The sequence below is a fragment of the Mya arenaria genome, chromosome 4, assembly GCF_026914265.1.
Source record: "Mya arenaria isolate MELC-2E11 chromosome 4, ASM2691426v1".
In the NCBI taxonomy this organism is placed as follows: Eukaryota; Metazoa; Mollusca; class Bivalvia; order Myida; family Myidae; genus Mya; species Mya arenaria.
In genome coordinates, this window is record NC_069125.1 from 82,382,708 (window position 1) to 82,402,471 (window position 19,764).

Sequence of the window (19,764 nt, forward strand, 5' to 3'; positions counted from 1 at the left end):
ATAGTCTTCTTCCAGATGATTACCCTAAGTAACATTTTATTTTGAAAAAAAATGACGTCACGCGCTGAAACATTCGAGCCAAAGAAATAAAACACGTTTTTAAAAGGTAACACGAATCTGATTTAGAAAAGAAATAACTGACTGAAACTTAGTTATGGAAGGACGCCATATTTATATTTTAATAAGGAATTCATTCTAAAAATCCAGAAGGCTTGTACTGTTCAATATATTGCAATTATACCTGACATATTTTGTTTGAACGTTTTCCTTTTATGTTTATAAGGCTTGTATTACAATTGACAGTATGTTTCACTCTGTATTGAGATGAGTGGTTTTGAATTACACTCTTCATGCTTGAATAAAATATCCAAGAAATTTACACCTAATATGTTTAATATTATGTGATGTTGAGGTATTAGGCATTACATGCATACGACACTTAAAATTAGTAACCGGATTACATAATATGTGTATGGAACCCTTGACCCGGTTTTTTAAAGACGAAGCTGTCACCCGACAGATACCGATTGTAAGGGTAAGTGCATGCAGTTTACTTTAAACAAAGTTTACGGCATTATGTAAAAATGACAGTTTATATGTATTAATACCTTTGCTTGCATATTGTGACAATGTAAAATGTAAATGACTGGTGGGTCCTAAAACATTTATTGTGATCAACTATCGTCTCAAAATAGTGTGTCTACTGCACCTTTCTTTCATATTCAATCCGGTATCCTTTATACGAACCATTGTTATTAAAAATAAATTCTTATCATTTCCGGTATATTAAAACAATTGTATTAATTTTAAGAGTGCATCTTTAAGCATTTAAATTTAAATAAAACCTAAGCACCGCCGAGTAGAGCTAAACAGCAGCCAAATTGGGGATATAGTCAAACCTTCATTGCCATGTAAAAAACTATTGTCGCATATTTTTGTTATCTTGACCCTTTTTATTCAAAAATCTGATTGGTGGCATCGCACCATCCTTGGTGATATTTTCCAGGTGGCTTCCAAGCTGGCACTCAAATCCTACCAAGTCGACACAATAATGTTACTGCTTCGCTGCTCGTAAAAAATATACTTTTTTAAAATAATACATTCAACGGAAATTTTTACCTTCTTCAGTATCCATGGCGTCCAAAATGGCTACGTAAACCGACAAATTGGTTAGGTTTTGAAACTTGGTTTCGAAAGGTCAAAACTGGCCCAATCTGGAATGTGCATGAAATGTACGTAAATAATGTAATTCTATCTGAAGATTCTATCAATATTTTGATTACAATGCCAAAATATTACTCAAGGGGTATTTTTAGTTATGGTAGATAATTGACAGTACCCGAAACATGAATGATAATGTTTATTTTACTTCTAAAGCATAATTGCAGCATAAATATAAACTAAATATTATCTACCAAATTGCTACACCTAATACAATTAGATTTATGATGTTACCATTGAAGCAATTGCAGAAAAATCATTCATTTTATGTTTAATGAATCAAGTGTTTGTCATATTATATTGATATTTTGAATAGTTATATTTCAAATTCAGACTTCAGATAAACTTGTTAAAGTTCAGTTCGTTTAAAATACAGTTGTATGATGATGTTTATGGTAACAATGTAACATTATGAATTTACAGTTTAAATGTGGATTTTTGTCAGTATGCAAAATGTCTAGCAAAACATATAAATGTTACGTTAGTTAATGTGAAGTTCCGTAATTTAACAGTTCTTTCAATACTTTTCGTCATATTCCAGTATTGGATAAGGTGTTGATGCAATATGAGTATCATACCCTCTAGATTTTTATGGAGCTCTTAGTTAATATATGTTTATATAAATAACAAACTAGAGGATTTAAATTATATTGGTAATCAATAAATTGAGTTCCTTTTAGAGAAAACATGTTTGAGAGAACTCTTTCTTTTCATTCACAATATTTATTGTTTATTGATAGGAAGTACCATTAAGCATTTCCAATGCAAAATATCATCTGTTGAAAGATGAACGCTGAGTCATATAGTTTATCCTTTAATAGAACATTAGTATGTTGGCTTTTTAAATGATGCACCGCGATCCGAGTCTATTAACTGTTGGTGGATCAATACTACCATCATCAACATATTCACTCCAGTCACGAACAACATGAGCACCCAGAAATATGTCCGTTCCATAACCAAAGTACCAAATTAGTGCAGAATAGTGTGCAATGATTCCAACTCTCTTTGAATCAGATATACATTTGCAATACCAATCAGGATTTCATAATTGTTGAATTTAATCCAAAGTTATATTAGTTTGCCTTTACATGGCGGTTTTTTTAACGCAAACGAATCCGCCCACTTGTTTTCTATGTTCATGAATGTATTCATTGTCCTCAATGTGTTCTTGGTTGTATCAAAAGCTTCAACTGATAGATTCACCCGACAGATACATAGTAATATTATGATTATGATGAATTTGAATGTCATTGAGACGAGTGAAGTCTTTAAGATCAGTGTCAGATACCGCAAATCACATTGCGTGACTTTTGTTAAGACTGCTCTGTTAAATATCAGTTTTCAAAGAGTTTTCTTAATTTGCTAACTGCAACTTTTTGTGCGATAGAAAACGAAGATGAAAGAGGTGGAAGATATTTGTTAAAAACAGCACAACTTATTTGCACAAAGTCGCCGATAAATGGAACATGGTTGTTAGGAAATACTCTGTATTAGTGTTTCCATCTCTTGAACCGTGAGTTGGCAGACTTAACAATCCATCAGATTTGAAGTATGAAATTAGATTTTAAAATTCGTTCAAAATGCGAAACTTTTGTCAACAAGGCTATGACTTTAGCTCAATAAGAAAGCAGTTTTACACAGAAATAAATGCCCAATTCATAGTACAATCAGCTTGAATATTGTCAGTGCTGTCTTTCTTGTGATAAAATAAATGCCAATAATTTGCATATATAAGTGTCTTAAAGAAGTTAAAATTGATTGCCAAAAAAATTCCTGACTAAATCATGCTCAAATTTTTTTTTATATATTATTCATAATGGTATCTATATTCACACACCTTTCAGTTGTTTTACACAGCCGGCACTTATCGGACATTATATCAAATAATGTATAATTTAAAAGAAAAACTACACTTTTCTTCTTGGAAAAAAACGTAAGACCTAAAGCTTAGATATTTGGTGTGTAACATTGTCTTGTGGTTGTCTACCAAGTTTGTTTAAACATACCCCTGATGTTGAAATTGGTCCCATCCCGTGGGTAACTAGTTCAATATCAATAAATGTTGTTGGAAATTATTGTCTATTTTTAGAAACAATGTGAAATATTTTATATTCAATATGTTTTGAAAATAATCAATTCTAAGGTATTATCTGTTCTTTTCAAAGGTTAATTGGGTAAAGTAATTATTATTATTATTACTATGTTGTGTAAGTTGGACGTAAAGACATTGTTTTTTTGAAGCTTATTAGTTTGGCCACCCGTAAAAATATGTTTTTCTATGACTTCCTTAAAAAAACAACGATCTTACACTGAAATAAACAAATTTTCTGTTTTTTTTTCTGAGTTGTATAGAATTGTGATTAATTTTCTTAAGTACTCCCTTTTTTAAAAATGGTGTTATTTACGCCGCTACCGGTGGGACGCCTCTCACACAAAATTATAATTCGTAAAGCTGTCAATTTTCTATATCCGATTTGTTGAAAAAAACTTGTCTGATATTCTATTTTATACTTTATTATTCGTTCGTTTTTTTTTGGCAAATACTTTATGAACAGTTATAAATGAAGTTTTATAAATGCAACTATGTCTAAAGATTTTACGAAAACACTTTTATTTTAAGATGGGCATGAATACATGACCAACTTATTACGCCGCCATTTATTGAATATAAATTTGAATTGTCAAATGTGTTAGCCCAACAATTGCGGATACTCATAGGCCAAGACCCTTAACATTTTGTTACAAGCATCATAAAGTGGTCCTCTATCAAGATTGTGCAAATTATACCTCTTGGGTCGAATCCGAGCTACTCGTTTGACCTACTTTATTATTTTTGAAGCAACAGCAACGAAATTTTTAGTATGCTCACAAGTATGTAAAGGAATAATAATGTTTTGCATAGATGAGCTTGACTGTGACCTATTGACCTATTTTCTTATATCGAAGCTACAACAATGAAATCTGAACCATGTAAAGCGTTTCAAAAACAAACATCAATGTTGTCCTCGGATGACATTGACTGTGACCTTTTGACATACTTTCTTATTTTTTCAAGCTACAGCAATGAAATTTGGACCATGTGTACTGGTTTTTAACAGATATCTATGTTGTCCGCGGATGACTTTAACTTTGACCTTTTAAACAACTTTCTTATTTTTGAAACCAACTTACTACGCCGCCATTTATTGAATTTTCCGGGAAGTTCGAATTACGTATTACAACGCAAATCAGTTCAAAATATATTTGAATGATGATATAACATTCTATTTATGTTCGAACAATTCGATTCGTCTGTATTTTGTTTGGTATGAAAACAAGTGTTCGAATATTCAGCTTTAAGAACAAGGAAACGTTTGAAAAACGGGATTACTATATTTCTTATAAACGGTAGGTTGTTAATTTCCAAATATATGCATATTTTAACATGTTTATCATTGTTTTTAAATTTCAATATTTTTTGCCAATATATTTTGGTTCAAAGTGAAGTGTTCTGTTTTGATCAAGGGGAAATAACAACGATGGATTTTAAAAGTAGTTCTGACATTTGATATTTTCACTCCTTATTTTGCAGTGAAATATCAAATTGATATTTTCACTGTTGTTATTTCACTGATAAAACTCCATATTTCATCGAAGAGCATGAATTAAATTACCATTTGTAGCTTATCAGTGTGACTATTTATCATCAGAGTTCAAGGCAGTTGAATGATTTTATTGGATGGTGCGCTGTCCGTCGTTCGTGTATTTGTACTTAACACAATTGCTTTTGAACATCAGGATATGCCCCTGTAGTCAAACCTACTTACAACCCAATGTTTTCTGTGGGCGAATATAGGGTATTCTTGGAAATTATCTTTTCTGAAACCGTTAGGCCAAGACCCTTAACATTTTGTTACAAGCATCATATAGTGGTCCTCTATCAAGATGTTGCAAATTATACCTATTGGGTCAAACCCGAGCCACTCTTTTGACCTACTTTCTTATTTTGAAGCTAAAACAATGATATAACTTTATACTCAGTTCCATAAAGTTTTAAATGTATATGTATCTGTAAATGTCAGGTATGTTTTGGTGTTGCTGCCATTACTGAATTGCGTTCGTATGAAATGTTATTTATCTCAGTAGTCGTTTGTGAATACCGGCCACTAAGCACAATAAGATTTTGTAGATATAAACCTATTCTTGAACATATTATATAATAACTAAATGTGATGTTATACTTTACTTAATGTTGTTTATATTATATTTTAAGTGTGTTATAAAAGTCAACTATGATTGGACTATGTGTATGGATTGAACAGTAAACTATTGAAAACAGCTTTATTTCCTTTTGCACACTCGAACATAGAACGAACCACGAACAGTTTGGTTTTAATCCATATTATATTAACAATATGACCTTTCTAAGGGACAACGGAAAAAAGTCAGACTATTGCACTAATATTTGTACCTATCAATGACATTGACATTGATTTTTACATAATTGGACAAGGTTTATGCGAGCACCGTTAAGCCATTTGCTACGTTTCACCAATATTTTGTGAATACAACGATAGTGGCATCAATATTTCTTGGAAGAGAGCACAAACACTAAAGAAGCCAACGCAGATCCCCGAAATGACAAGACCGTGTTACGGCCGAGTACGGCTTTTTAACGGAAGCGTTGGGTTAACTCAACTGTACGGGACGTCAAATAGTAATCTTTTATTGTCTGGACTTGTATTCCCGTCGTAGTATAACTCGGGGCAATTTTGTGACAGATTAATTATCGTACATATGCATCGCTGTTATATAACCAGAGCAATTAACAGAGATATGTTCACTCATGTCCTAGGATGATTTTGGAAAGTCAGCTGGCTGCCAACTGTTAACTGTCTACAGGCTGCCAGCTGGCTGCCAACTATTAACTGGCTGCCAATTGCAGAAATAATTTTCTCGTCGTGTGATAATCGTTAGTGATTCATGCGATGTTCTTTTCATTCCTCCAAAGAATTCATGTCACTATTGGAAACTTTCGAAATCTAACTTGTTGGTAAGGACGCGTGTCCTTATAGATAATGAAACATCAGGAATGCTATGAAAATTTAAAAGAAGCGAGATATCAGACTGTGACAGTGAGATTCATGCTTAAATGTTCTTAATGATACAATTGATCTATTTTCTGTATCTTCTTTTATCACCATTTCCACCTGTTATTCCTATCTTGTAGCATTTGTTATTGCATTTGCCCAACTTCTTTCTTAATGCGTCTTTTAATGTAGATATAGGCTTTTTCAAACGAAATACTAAAACAAAGTGTACTCTGATGAATTATGCAACCGAATTGGAAACAGTGACAATACGATCGTAAGAACTATTTCATTTTTTTTATTTTCTTCTTATTATTTAAAAAAAAATACCATTGTTTGAAAAAACTAAGACATTACAACCATTAACAGGAAATAAGTATTTATCGTAATATTAAACTAATATATGTTACTGTAATTTTCGACGCAATATTGGCGTACAGATTCTATATTATTTGGTTGTTTCGAGCAAACATTAATTTGATATGATTTAAGTTAATATATAAATAAAGTAACCTCTAGAAACAGTATAATTTTACATCACTAAATGCTTCAAACCTGTCAAAAAGGAGTTTTAAATTAGACATCAATGTTGTCGTCGGATAACATTGACTATGACCTTTTGACATGCTTTCTTATTTTTCAAGCTACAGCAATGAAATCTGGACCATGTGTACTGTTTTTTTTAAAAAAAATATCTATGTTGTCCGCGGATGACTTGACTGTGACCTTTTGAACTACTTTCTTAGTTTTGAAACTTCAGCAATAAAATTTGAATTTTGTAAAGAGAATTGAAAACTAATATCAATGTTGTCTTCGGATGACCTTGTCTGTGACATTTTTATCTACATTTTTATCTTTTGAGCTACAGCAATGAAATTTGGTCAATTTGTAGTGTTTTGAAAACAAATATCAATCTTTTCCTCGGATGACCTCATTTTTGACCTTTTGACATATTTTTTGTTTTTGAAGCATAATCAATAGAATGTGAACCACGTGCATTGCTTCTTATCATATATCAATGTTGTTCTATGATGACCATGCCTGTAACCTATTGACATTCTTACTTATTGTTAAAGTTACAGAACTAACATTTTTACCATGTGTGCAGTTTTGTACAAATATATTTATGACATTGACTGTGACATTTCGACCTACTTTGTATTTTTTTAAGTTTCAGCAATGAATTTTGGACCATGTGTACAGTTTTTAAAACAAATATCAATGTTATTTCTAATTTACCTGGACTGTGACCATTAAACCTTCATTTTTTTTTATAAAACTACATCAAAATATGTTTAGCCATGACCACAAATTTGAAAACAAATATCAATGCTGTGCGTGGATAACCTTGACAATAACCCTTTCATCCTACTTTTTTTTAGCTTCAGCAATAAAATGTTGGTCATTTGTTTTGAAAACAAATACCATGTTATCCTTGGATGGACTTCAATGTTTTGACATACTTTCTAGTATTTGAAGCTACGGCAATGACATTTTGACAATGTGTACAGTTTGTTAAAACAATTATTATTGTTAACCGCGGATGACCTTGTTTGTGTCCATGTGACCTACTTTCTTTTTTGAACTTGCAGCAATGATATTTAGACCATGTGTACAGTGTTGAAAACAAATATTAGTGCTGTGTTTTGATGACCTTAATTGTAGCTTTTTAGCCTACTTTCTTATGTTGATAGTGTATGTTATAAAATTTTGAGCATGTGTACAGTTATGAAAACGAAAATCAATATTAACATTGTCAGGTGACCTTTTGACCTACTTTCCTAATTTTGATGCTACAGTTTTGAAATTTGGAAAAAAATGTACAGCTTTGAGAACAAATATCAAGCTAAAAATTGAAAATTAGTATTGCATGCATGCCTTCCATTGAGCAATATGATTGACAATTTAACGGATCTTAATCGTTTGGAATTTTCCTATAACTTTTGTAACGATTTTAGCCATAAACATTATACATTCTACATTTAAAATAAAATAAAATACGATTTGTTGTTTTTTGTCGGAAGTCTCAGATTTCTGTTTTTTTACATTTACGCCAAAACAGACTTACTTTAAAAATGAAAAAAAAACACGGTTTTCGAGACGGTCAATCTATAAGATTGCAGAAGAAGACTAATTCCTTCGAGACAAGTCTACTGGAGTTGGCGACCTTGGTTTTTAACTTGGTCTCGCCTCTTCGCAAAAATGGGGGGGGGGGTGGGTCTGCGAATAAACATACGTGTGCTATAGACATTATATTTATTATTAATATTATCAAAAATATATAAAAAAATGCTCATTATAAAAGAAAGATATCAAAGTTCAAGTGGCAAATCACATAACTTATTATTGCTCATTTAAAATTATTTTTTCCTTCCTATAGACATATCTTTTTAAACAAATATCATATTTGAAATAATTCATCAATACGTTGAAAGATCTATCCTACTTCTAAAAGCTGCAGGGAATCTCTTCTCCCCCTCTCCACAACAACTATATCACAAGCATGGACACAAGACTTAATATTCTCAACGTTTGTATTTAGAATATGGAAGAGTATCTTACATCCTGGTTCTTTCCACCAGACAGTAAAGGGCCAAGTACAGACATGTAAAGGCCACTTGTTGTTATCACCATTAGCTTAACAAGAGACATCAACTTGTCATGCTGTATGACCTGTCTTTTGAATGATGTTTTTTTTTTCCTTTTGGATATTAATGTATTTTCCATCTAACACTAAAGTCAGACGTGAACTCCAGCATCATCAATTAACAAAGATCATTCGAGTTGGCGTGTGTTGATAACTTTCTTCTTGCCTTGAAATTTGACTAAATCCTAAGTTGAGAGGTACAGTGTTTCCTTGGTAAGGTATAGCTCTTTGAACACTTTCTTTAGAGATGACAAATATAATAAAACATAAAAGCCTAATTTCAATTAAATGAAAGTAATACGACTATTGTGTGAATGAATATCTTTGACATGGGTGTTACGGATATGTCCCTCTATACCAGCACAATCATCCCGAATGGCATCTCATATTCCTCATTGATCAGCGTAACAAAGTAAGGTCGTTTTTCGGTCTTGTTTCATGATAACCTAAAATTGTTCAAAAGTTCCAACACAGTAACACGGTTTATATATGCAGATTAAGATGCCATGACAGATGGAAGGTCTTCATATTTTATTGGGATTCATCCATGTGGACCGGCCAGCATCTTCTACCACTTTTGCTGATGACAATCCTCTAAACAAAAGCTGATGATCTTGACTCTGATTACCTTGAGTCCGGGTCTCTTACAAATAGAGCACAGTGAATGAGTTTTGGATGTTTAGGGGATATGCAGTCTAACGGAAAGAGGGCTAGTAATTTTCAATGATGTTTTATTTAATGATGAAGATTGATATTATTAATTGTTTCACATTGCCTTTCGATTGTTGTATAAGTAGTTTACTTGGTGAGAATTGCCGCTACATTCAAAGACTTAAAAAGCGTCACAAACCCGGCAGAAAAAAACGACCATGTTGGTTAAACATCGGCTCTTCCGGTGGATTTTAAAAACATATATAAGCAAGAACATATGATAATATTCTTCGTAAAGAATTTTGAAGTAATGATGGGTTATTTACAATATGATTAAATCCGCTGTCATTCACGTATTTTCGTGAATCATGCCCATGTCTACATATGGATGTGTTAACGATCGACAAAATTGCTTCCGCTTTGCTTGCATTTGTTCCTTTAACGGAATTGTCTGAGTCAAAAGTATTCATATTTTTGTAGGAGGAGGAGGAGGAAATGTCGACATCAATTTTCATTATGAATCCAATGTATCATATTGATAGAATTCTCATTTCTTAATAAAACGCGTATACAGATAAGTACGCAAACAATTTTGAGGTTACATTGACGCATTATTGCACGGAGACTTGGGCTTGTTTTATAGTTTTTTACTTAGACATTGTCCAAAAAGCTCTGTAAATAAGCAAAATAATATTTGTAAAACAATAGCAATAAATAGATTTCGGACATTTAATTGCAGTTAATGCACGCAATTTTGTCCCGAAATGCTTTTTCATTACTTTAATGTACATGTTGTTACTCAAAGAAATATCATTACGCTTATTTCTGAAAAACCTTCAACACTAATGATCAGGTCCATCAGACATTTTATTTTGTACTTTACAAACATTTACGATACAGGAAAATAAAATGCTGAGTGTGTAAAGTTTGACTAATTCTCTCAGTACGACAACAAAACGGCTGTAGACCGCTAGGCCTGCATAATTTTATTACCGTTCCTCGGAATTTACCATCGGCAGATCGACATATCATTTTTTACATTGTCGCATTAATGCGCGCATGGTCCAATCAACCCCAGCTCTGTTACAACTGCGACCTTATTTTCATCAAAATTTACATCTAAATTACCTAGTTACAAAACTACTCATTTGCTACGGCCTGTGATCTGCATATGTAGTAATTTACAAAAATTAGCGCTTTCAAAAGTATTCATAATAATATGTTTTGCAGTTAATATGGTTTAAATGGTGGAATAAACTGCGTATAGGTGGATTTACGCAATAATACTCGTAGAACAATCAATAAATGTAATATCGACTGGTTACAAGACGCAATATAAAAAGCAGTATCCGCAAAAAGTTTAAAAATGAACGCGTAGTGAGTCAAAATAAATACATGAATATATTTTTGTTTAGATTTCGGCCGGGGAAGTAGTACATGTATTATCGGTTAAAAATAGAATCTTTGCTATCGGATTCAAAGAGGTTTATTGTTTTGTTGGTCTATTTAAGAATATTGTCGTATTTGAGGCGAAATTTATCGGAGCTATAATGTTGAACGTTGTTAAAAAAAGCGTCGTTTATGTGTATGAGTATGTTGCAAGACGTATTTCATTCGTAAAACAGTAGTGTTTCCATCTTAGTAATTATATGACTTTTTTTTAAAGAAGACACACCTTTCATAAATACAATAGACATGCACCCAGAGTAGTTAAATAATTAAGATAACTTCATTCATGCTCCATCAACATCAATGTTCTTTAAGTATGTTAATTTTACGATGTATCAATAGTTGGAGTTTTCAATAACCATTCGGAGCCCCGAAGCTATTTTCCGCCGAATAAAAGCTCGAATGTATGACACTTCTTGGAAATAATAGTGTTACTAAGTCTAAGGAGATTGTCATTGAAGAGTATTATTGCATAAATAATTATGATAACCAAGCGTAAAGTCATTAAGTTTATCTGCTAAATATATATTAAACCGCGATCATTATACATCCTAGTTGAGAAAAGATTACTTAAAGATGCACTCTTACTCCAAAATAGGATTTGCCACAATTCTTAGTATTGTTTTAATATTCAAAAAAGGATGAATGAATATCCAAAACAATGGTTATGAAAGGAGCCGTGTCTTATTTGAAAGAAGGGACAAAACACACGGTTTTTCTAACTTAATGAAACTATAGTAGTCACAGTAAATATTTAATCATTCACCAATCATTTAAAAAAAAGCGCTTCCTGCTTTTAAAACACGGTTACAATCTTGTAATCAGTCGCTTATAAATTCCATAAAAGCATTATTTAGTATGTAGTTGAAGGTTTATCAGCCAAAATTGATATTAGTTATGCATGTGTAGGTATTGATTTTGAACAAGAGTGTCACTTTATGTATATAAACAAAAATAAAGATATTCGCTCAAGCGTAGTTTATCTGCACCCCCCCCCCCCAAAAAAAAAGTACTTGATTGTCTTTTCGAAGTAATATGTGAAACACTACGAAAACAAACCCAGTAGCAAAAAGTAGTTACACCTGTTTTATTCCATAGTTTCCGCATGGAATATTTATAAATGGTCAAAGTTTGGGTTTGAAGTTGTCGTCGTTGAACTACGTATGTAACGTAATTAGCAATAACAAACAGGGCAGAAAGCCTTTACTTTTGCCATTAGTAAAGCTAGTGCTTGCACTGTGAAATAGTGAATATATATCACGTAGAATCTTAGGACTTTAAGATTTAGAACGACGGAGTCGGTGAAACGAACGAGCCCGTCATCAACATTGTTCATAAAGTGTTCTAACTTTTTTTATAACATGTTTTCAGCAGAACCAAATTTCGAGGCAATGCCTTTTCAGTTTTAAAACTGCAATTTACACTTATTGAAACCGATAGGCAGTAATAATTGCTGCAAATGTAGGTTTCAAATTCAATTAATATGCCCTTCCATATCAGTGCTGACAAGGTTTGCTGGAACATGTGTGTTGTTTAACGGCTATTTTTCGAAGTACACAAGGTACGGGCTTATAAACTAGGGTGATGAAGTAATCAAGTATAAAGCATTTTCAACATAATGTAGCTGTTTGACATATATCTCAAATCAAGAAACGTCATAGATAAAAAATGTTTTAACTTCGATATTACTGTAATACCTAGTCCTCAAAGTGTTATACACTGTTACACGTACATGCAGCTATTCGCTACAAGAATAGCGTTTTCTAATAATATCGATGATGATCTATTTGCTAGTCTCATAAAATATTAACATAAACTGCATTAAACGCTGCAATTTCGAATATCTACTGTTTGTTCACAGACAAGATGAAGAGAGGGACTTTAAACTTCGTACTAGGGCTTACCTTTGGTCTAGTTTTTGCGTACTTTGGCAACATCTACTTAGCAACCTCAGAGGACGAACCCAGTTTCAAGGTTCCAAGAGGCGGGCATTCGCATCATGGTAAGTGGTAAGGTAACCGTGTACCACCACCATCATCATCATCATCATCATCATCATCATCATCATCATCATCATCATCATCATCATCATCGACATCATCATCATCATCATCATCATCTTCATCATCATCATTTTAATCATCATCATCATCATCATCATCATCATTTTGATCATTATCATCACCAACATCATCATCATCATCATCATCATCATCATCATCATCATCATCATCATCATCATCATCATCATCATCATCATCATCATCATCATCATCATCATCTTCATCATCATCATCATCATCATCATCATCATCATCATCACCATCATCATCATCATCATCATCATCATCATCATCATCATCATCATCATCATCATCATCATCATCATCATCATCTTCATCATCATCATCATCATCATCATCATCATCATCATCATCATCATCATCATCATCTGTATTGAGACATTAGCTGTATTGATATCATAGTCATCATTATCGTTATTATCTTTAACATTTTCTTGATCTAGACATGATCTCACACAAAACGTTTTTCAGACAACGACACAGAAAGAAACAAGTTTACGGGTTTTATGCTTGGTAATGAATTGTCCGCAGAATCTCTATATTATTCATCGGGCGAAACATAAAATGATCGGTATCTATATTTTTGAAAAAAGTTTATGTCAAATTAATTTTCGGTTCTTTGTTAAATTAAACATGATATCAAACAAACCTTTTTTCAGGAAACGACACAGAGGCAAAAAAACTGTACGATCAAGTTCGAGTTTTATGTTGGGTAATGACAAGTCCCCAGAGTCTAGAGAAAAAAGCCGTTCATGTGCGTGCCACGTGGGGTCATAGATGTAATAAGCTTATATTTATTAGTTCAGTGACTAATGCTAGTTTTCCTACGATCGGAGTTAATGTTTCTGAGGGTCGCAAGCATTTGACTGGTAAAACTATGAAAGCGTTTCAATATGTGTTCCACCATCATTTCGACGACGCTGATTGGTTTATGAAAGCCGATGACGACACATACACTATTTTAGAAAACCTACGTTATTTCCTCTCAAGCCAAAATAAAGATTCGCCAATTTTTTTCGGTCATCATTTTAAGCCATATGCTAAACAAGGGTACTTAAGCGGAGGCGCGGGGTACATAATCAGTAAAGAGGCGCTAAGGAGAGTTGGCGCTCACGGAACGAAAGCATCCATGTGCCGCCAAGATGGCGGATATGAGGACGTTGAATTTGGCAAGTGTATGCAGAACTTGGGGGTTAAAGTTGGCAATTCCACTGACCGGTTCGGTCGAAGTCGATTCCATTGTTTTGACCCGGCTACACATCTGATTGGCGTCTATCCGAAGATGTATTACACTTTTGACGCACACGGAGCCAAAAATGTGAGTAACTTGTTCCAATATATATGCAAAAAGCTACAGAAACATGCTCAGTAGCAAAAAGTTTAAACATAAACCCAGTTTAGTGGCAATGGGCAACACCAAAGACATAGAACACAAATTCACAAACAAGAAACATAGAACAGCAGACAACTCTACAAACAGCACAGTGCAATATATATATAATTGGTATGTTTATCAAAAATTGTTAGGTACCGCCTTGGAACGGTCAGTAAAATGTTAATTTACTGGGGGTTTAAACCAGTTTATGTGCACAAACCTCACTCTTATCCCAACAATTTTTAATAAAGATAAAACGCAAAAGATAAATCTTATCAAAGTATTCATTAACTTGAGGAAACTTATCAATAAAACAAATAATAATAAAAAAAACGAAAAGGTAAACCCCAAGTATTTCAATGATTAGAGATCCCAACTCTATCTGCAGACGGAGGGAAACAATTAGAGCACCTAATGCAAATACTTTTCAAAGATACGATGCAGTCATCGTTAGAAAACAAAAGCTTCACACACAGTCTGCCTTAAAAGGTTTAAAACTGTGTGATCATAGAGTTTCATAATAAAAAGCATCATTGTACTAAAACTGGGAACAAATAAAGAAAAAACATTATTAAAAATTAAAAGCGTCTAGTATATGCTATTCTCTCCTTCCAAATGATTTGAAAACGTTAAATATTTGAAAAAATGTAAGTCACAGCCAAAACACTCGGAGTCAGTGAATGACTAAACATGAGAACTATGTAGCATCATATAAAGTATTGAATGTAACGACTGTTAAGCGTTTGGCCTTTACTTTGTTCTGTTCTAACCTTATAAAGTATGTTTTACTCCTCAAAGTATGTCCATTGGTTGTAAAGAAAACCGTTAACTATTAAATGTACGACCAGAAAGTATGAGGTCTGAGTGGATAAAGGATTTTTCTTCTACTTACTATAAAATAAGTAAGAAAGTGTTTAAAGCATAATTAATTTCATAAGTAAGAAAGTGTTTAAAGCAGTTTTACTTTCATAACAAAGAATCTTATGTTTCTTTCTGTTTGCAAATGACCAAAGTGTTAATTAAACCCCGACATTGTATTCAGAAGCCTTGTTCATAACTAAAAAATCGTTTTGAAATTCAACATGTAACTTGAACCACATTTTCCGTAGTCCTAGCAAGGGTAGCAATTTTTATAACTCTTTGTAGATTCTTGTCGAGATGTACACCTTGACCGAATGAAAATAGTGGTGTCATGTATCCTAAATAATTATTTACTTTTATTCTTTCAGGATCGAGAGAGCATCTCCGACTATGCAATAAGCTTCCATTACGTTCTCCCGGCCAACATGTACGTACTGGAGTATTTCGTTTACAATTTAAGACCGTACGGTATTCATTACGAACATCAAGATTTAAATCAGGAAGTGAGGTAAAACTGGAAATGACGTAGCAGTAAAAGTAAAATATTTTTAGGTCAATGTTTTGTTTTGTTTTTTGTTTTAATTTTCGAGTGAATTACAATAAGTGACTAATAGTGCAAAAGGCGTTATGCTTTGGGTCGTGGTTACATATAGAAAATACGTGGCTTTTGTGATGTGAGGCATGTGGCTTAAGTGATATTACAGTCAGACATATGGTTTATAATCCCAGAAAAGGCGACTACAATGGACAAGTGGATTTTGGTACGTGGAACATGTGATTTTTGTGATTTTACAGTGAATCACATGGTGGTGAGGGCTTAGCAAAGGTGACTGTTTGTGTGGACTTCCAGAGTTGTATAGACAGTCCATAAGTCATATTACAAATCAGCTATTGGTTTACAGTGATTGTTGTTTTTGGAAATTAGGAAGGTTATCAATCTTCATCGATACTTCACCGTCTTTTTCAATCATTCATTCAAAGTTATTGGTTATCCAGATCCATTTTAATAATTATAACACGTATTAATATAGCAAAAAAAGAAAACAGTTGCTCGGGGGAGGAATTTTTTTAAATTCGTTGAGTACCGTGGGCGCTTTGATTCGTAAACTCTAGTAGTCTTGAATAATTAATGAGGCAGTTGCATTGTTTCCACAAGGTACCAATGTGGACAATTGACTAGAAGAAGTATTCTTGCGAAATAATTAAAACAGCTGCTTCGAAGACAACTAATAATAAATGAGTATTAGTATAATAAAAGAATATTTAAACATATAAACATGCAATTTCATTTGAAGAAGGGCTGTCTCCGCTGCCTGATGCATATTTATATAAAATATATATTATGAAATATGTATTATGTCTGCCAATTTTCTCAAGGCATGTTTGAAGAATAACGGAAGAACAACATGATTGTCGCTGATGCATATATGTTTTTAGGAAAAAGGGATAAAGTAAGGCCGGTGTTAACGTAAAAACTAGATACTGCATGCATTCTGTCCCTAGATGTGACATTGAAAATATGCCTGCCTGTGATATATTTTTCATTTCGGAATATCATTTTATCATGCAACTCAATTTTGTTGCAAAGGGACATTCCGTCTGTAGGGTTAATGTCTGAGACTGTTCAGTTCCCCTCCGTATTTTAAATGGGTCTTATAATTTCATGAGAAATACCACCAGTTTTAAAACACATGTAAGTATATATTAAATAATTTTGCAAAAGAAAGATAAGACTGTTACATAATATTTTATTCTGCTATTTTTCCTTTCTCTTTCAAATTTTAAAGGCATGGTTATTTTTTACTGTCAGCCTTGTCAGTGTTTTGAAATGTTTCGAAAATATTTAATAAATATGCTTTACGGAGGTTTTAGAGATTATTCAGTAAAATAAAATTGACAATTCACTGTTTCAAACAACGGAAATATCAATTTGATGGTATTCACTGTTTTGAAATTAAGTCCGTGTTCACATCCAAATGAAACTTCAGCGCGTTCAAGGCTTTGACGCATTTAAACGACGTCATTTTCGAACTAACCTTATGTTGGTATTTAATATCGGCGCACCTTTTTTGTAAAATGCAATTCAATGTCATGAAGTTTTATTTTTAATGCATAAAAGAAAAAAAAATCAGTGTAACATCGCATTATTTTTAACCGCGTTGACAGCACAGAAGTGAAAGACAAGGCCTTTCCTAAACTCTTTATAATTCTCAGTTATTGAATACTTTCTGGCCGTACCCACCACTTTTGTCCTTATGCTCAAATTGAAAGAAAGAAATAATGTTTAATTTAGTTTAGTTTCAAACAATTAAGTAGCATTTTTGAGTGATTCAGATATCTTAAGAGATTGATATTTTTTACGTGAGATGAAACTTAAATGCATACTTTTAATACTAATGAAACCAAGTTTGTATATGCTTAAAAATGACATTATCACCAAAACACTAGCAGAAACATTTTTCTTGACCTCTCTCAGAGGACTCTATTAAAATGTTCAAAAAACTAATATAGGTCAAATTTTACCAATATGGAGGCGTCTTCGCATTCAGTCTTTGTATACCACCTGATAGAATGCTTGAAAATGCTACGTCGGAAGGCAATATTTTGCTTTGAATGATGAATTCGAACAAAGATAACTTTAATATTATCTTCACCATGTTAAATGAAACAGTTTCAGAGCGCCCTTTTGGTCTTTTACAAGAGTATATTTAGAATTTAGTTACCTCAACAAACTTCGACAAACTTTTTCACCAAACCGACGCCTAACGGAGCGCTGTCAAATAGTATTTGATACAACTAATCACCTAATTAAACTCTGGTAAAAAAATAAAGTCGGGATTCTTTAAGCGACATCGACTGCCCAGTTGACAGTTGAACCTTACTAGATATATTGGTATCTTATCATGTAATATTTGTAAATCTACTATATCCCAAACCCTTAAAGTGACACTCTTATTCAAAATAAATAAATACACATGCATAACAAACATCAAGTTTGACTGATAAACTTTTAACTGCTCACAAAATAATGCATTTATGGAAAATATAAATTACTTATAACAAGATTATAACCGTGTATTTAATAGCAGAAAGAGCAAAAATATAAAATGATTGGTGAATTCTAAAAGATTTACTGTGGTCTACTATAGTCTCATATGGTAGAAATGCTGTGTTTTATGCTCATTTCTTTCAAATTGTACTCGGTATCATAAGAGAACCATTGTTTTCGACATTTATTCACCCTTTTTGGAATATTAAAACAATATAATGAATTGTGGTTTATCTTTTTTGGAGTAAGAGTGCATCTTTAACACAAGCACCACTCAGGAAATACAACTCAACGAACGCCCAGCACATAATATACTACTTTGTTTGGTTTTACTGTGCCAACTCTTTTACAGTGGCCTATTTACGGTGCTAACCCTTTTACATTTGCCTATTTGGGACACACATTTTGGGGTCCCATATACATACTACCTTTTGACACATTTTAAAATAAAAAATGTAGGATATTTTTTAACTTGTGAGAAAAGAAGACACATGTGTCATCTGTTTATGCATTTCCTAACTAATATTTATTTATGCATTTCTTAACTACCACAACTATTAAACCGAATGCTGGAATCGAACCCGCATTGAAATTTTACCACAGCTGATTTAAACGAGGGCGTATATCTCTCGCCCATAAAGGCATCTGATCAAAAACGGTTATTGAATTATATTTTAATGTAATATGAAATCAATATTGGTAGTTTTTTACCTTTACATAATACCGTTAAATCTATTTTAAGATTAATTCAGAACACTGATCAATTTATTTTTTATTACAGCTTTTTCATTCATTCATGCTATTGTGCAATTTAATTTCTCATAAATGAAAATGCGACACCGAAGTCATTTGTTCATACACTGATAATGTAGTAAAAAAATGATCGGTGACAGTGCTCAAATAAATACTTGTATTGGATTTGATACACTTTTATTCGACTTTGTTATGATGCAATGTTTGGAATAAATGCTTATATTTTTCAATATTTGTTGTTGTTTTTCATTAAAAAATAATATAATGGAAATTCCGAATTACGATTTTAAAGAAACATGATTCTATTCAAGTAATTTACGACTACATGCCACATTCTTCTTTTGATTATTGATATCCAGCAAAAGTGGTTCTTGGGAGACGAATATGCTCCTTTTTATGCTATTAAAACCATTGATTTATTATGATAAGAAAAACTTGTATGCAAAGTATTTCGAGCAGTCAAAATATTAACACTTAATTTAACAAATGGACAAAATTGCAAGAAAAAAAACATTATTGCTAGAATACGTTTTACACACATCAAGCAATTAAATATTACCTGTTAGAGTAATGAATTGTGATCAGCAGAATGTAGTTATATG

General features: G+C 32.6%; 1 protein-coding gene across 1 annotated transcript; it reads left to right on the forward strand.

Moving 5' to 3' along the window:
• Window positions 1-257: 257 nt before the first annotated feature.
• LOC128232934 (glycoprotein-N-acetylgalactosamine 3-beta-galactosyltransferase 1-like) lies at window positions 258-19,392 on the forward strand. The gene is made up of 4 exons (XM_052946737.1): window positions 258-535; window positions 12,902-13,042; window positions 13,784-14,442; window positions 15,729-19,392. Exons 2-4 carry the CDS (start codon window positions 12,907-12,909, stop codon window positions 15,870-15,872), a joined length of 939 nt encoding a protein of 312 aa, XP_052802697.1. The 5' UTR covers window positions 258-535; window positions 12,902-12,906; the 3' UTR covers window positions 15,873-19,392.
• The last annotated feature ends 372 nt before the right edge of the window (window positions 19,393-19,764 follow it).

Excerpts from the sequence above, each read along its gene's own strand:
- LOC128232934 (XM_052946737.1), top strand. The coding sequence starts at position 12,907 with ATGAAGAGAGGGACTTTAAACTTCGTACTAGGGCTTACCTTTGGTCTA. Across the intron at positions 13,043-13,783 it reads AGGCGGGCATTCGCATCATG|GAAACGACACAGAGGCAAAA; the intron begins GTAAGTGGTAAG and ends ACCTTTTTTCAG. Across the intron at positions 14,443-15,728 it reads ACGCACACGGAGCCAAAAAT|GATCGAGAGAGCATCTCCGA; the intron begins GTGAGTAACTTG and ends TTATTCTTTCAG.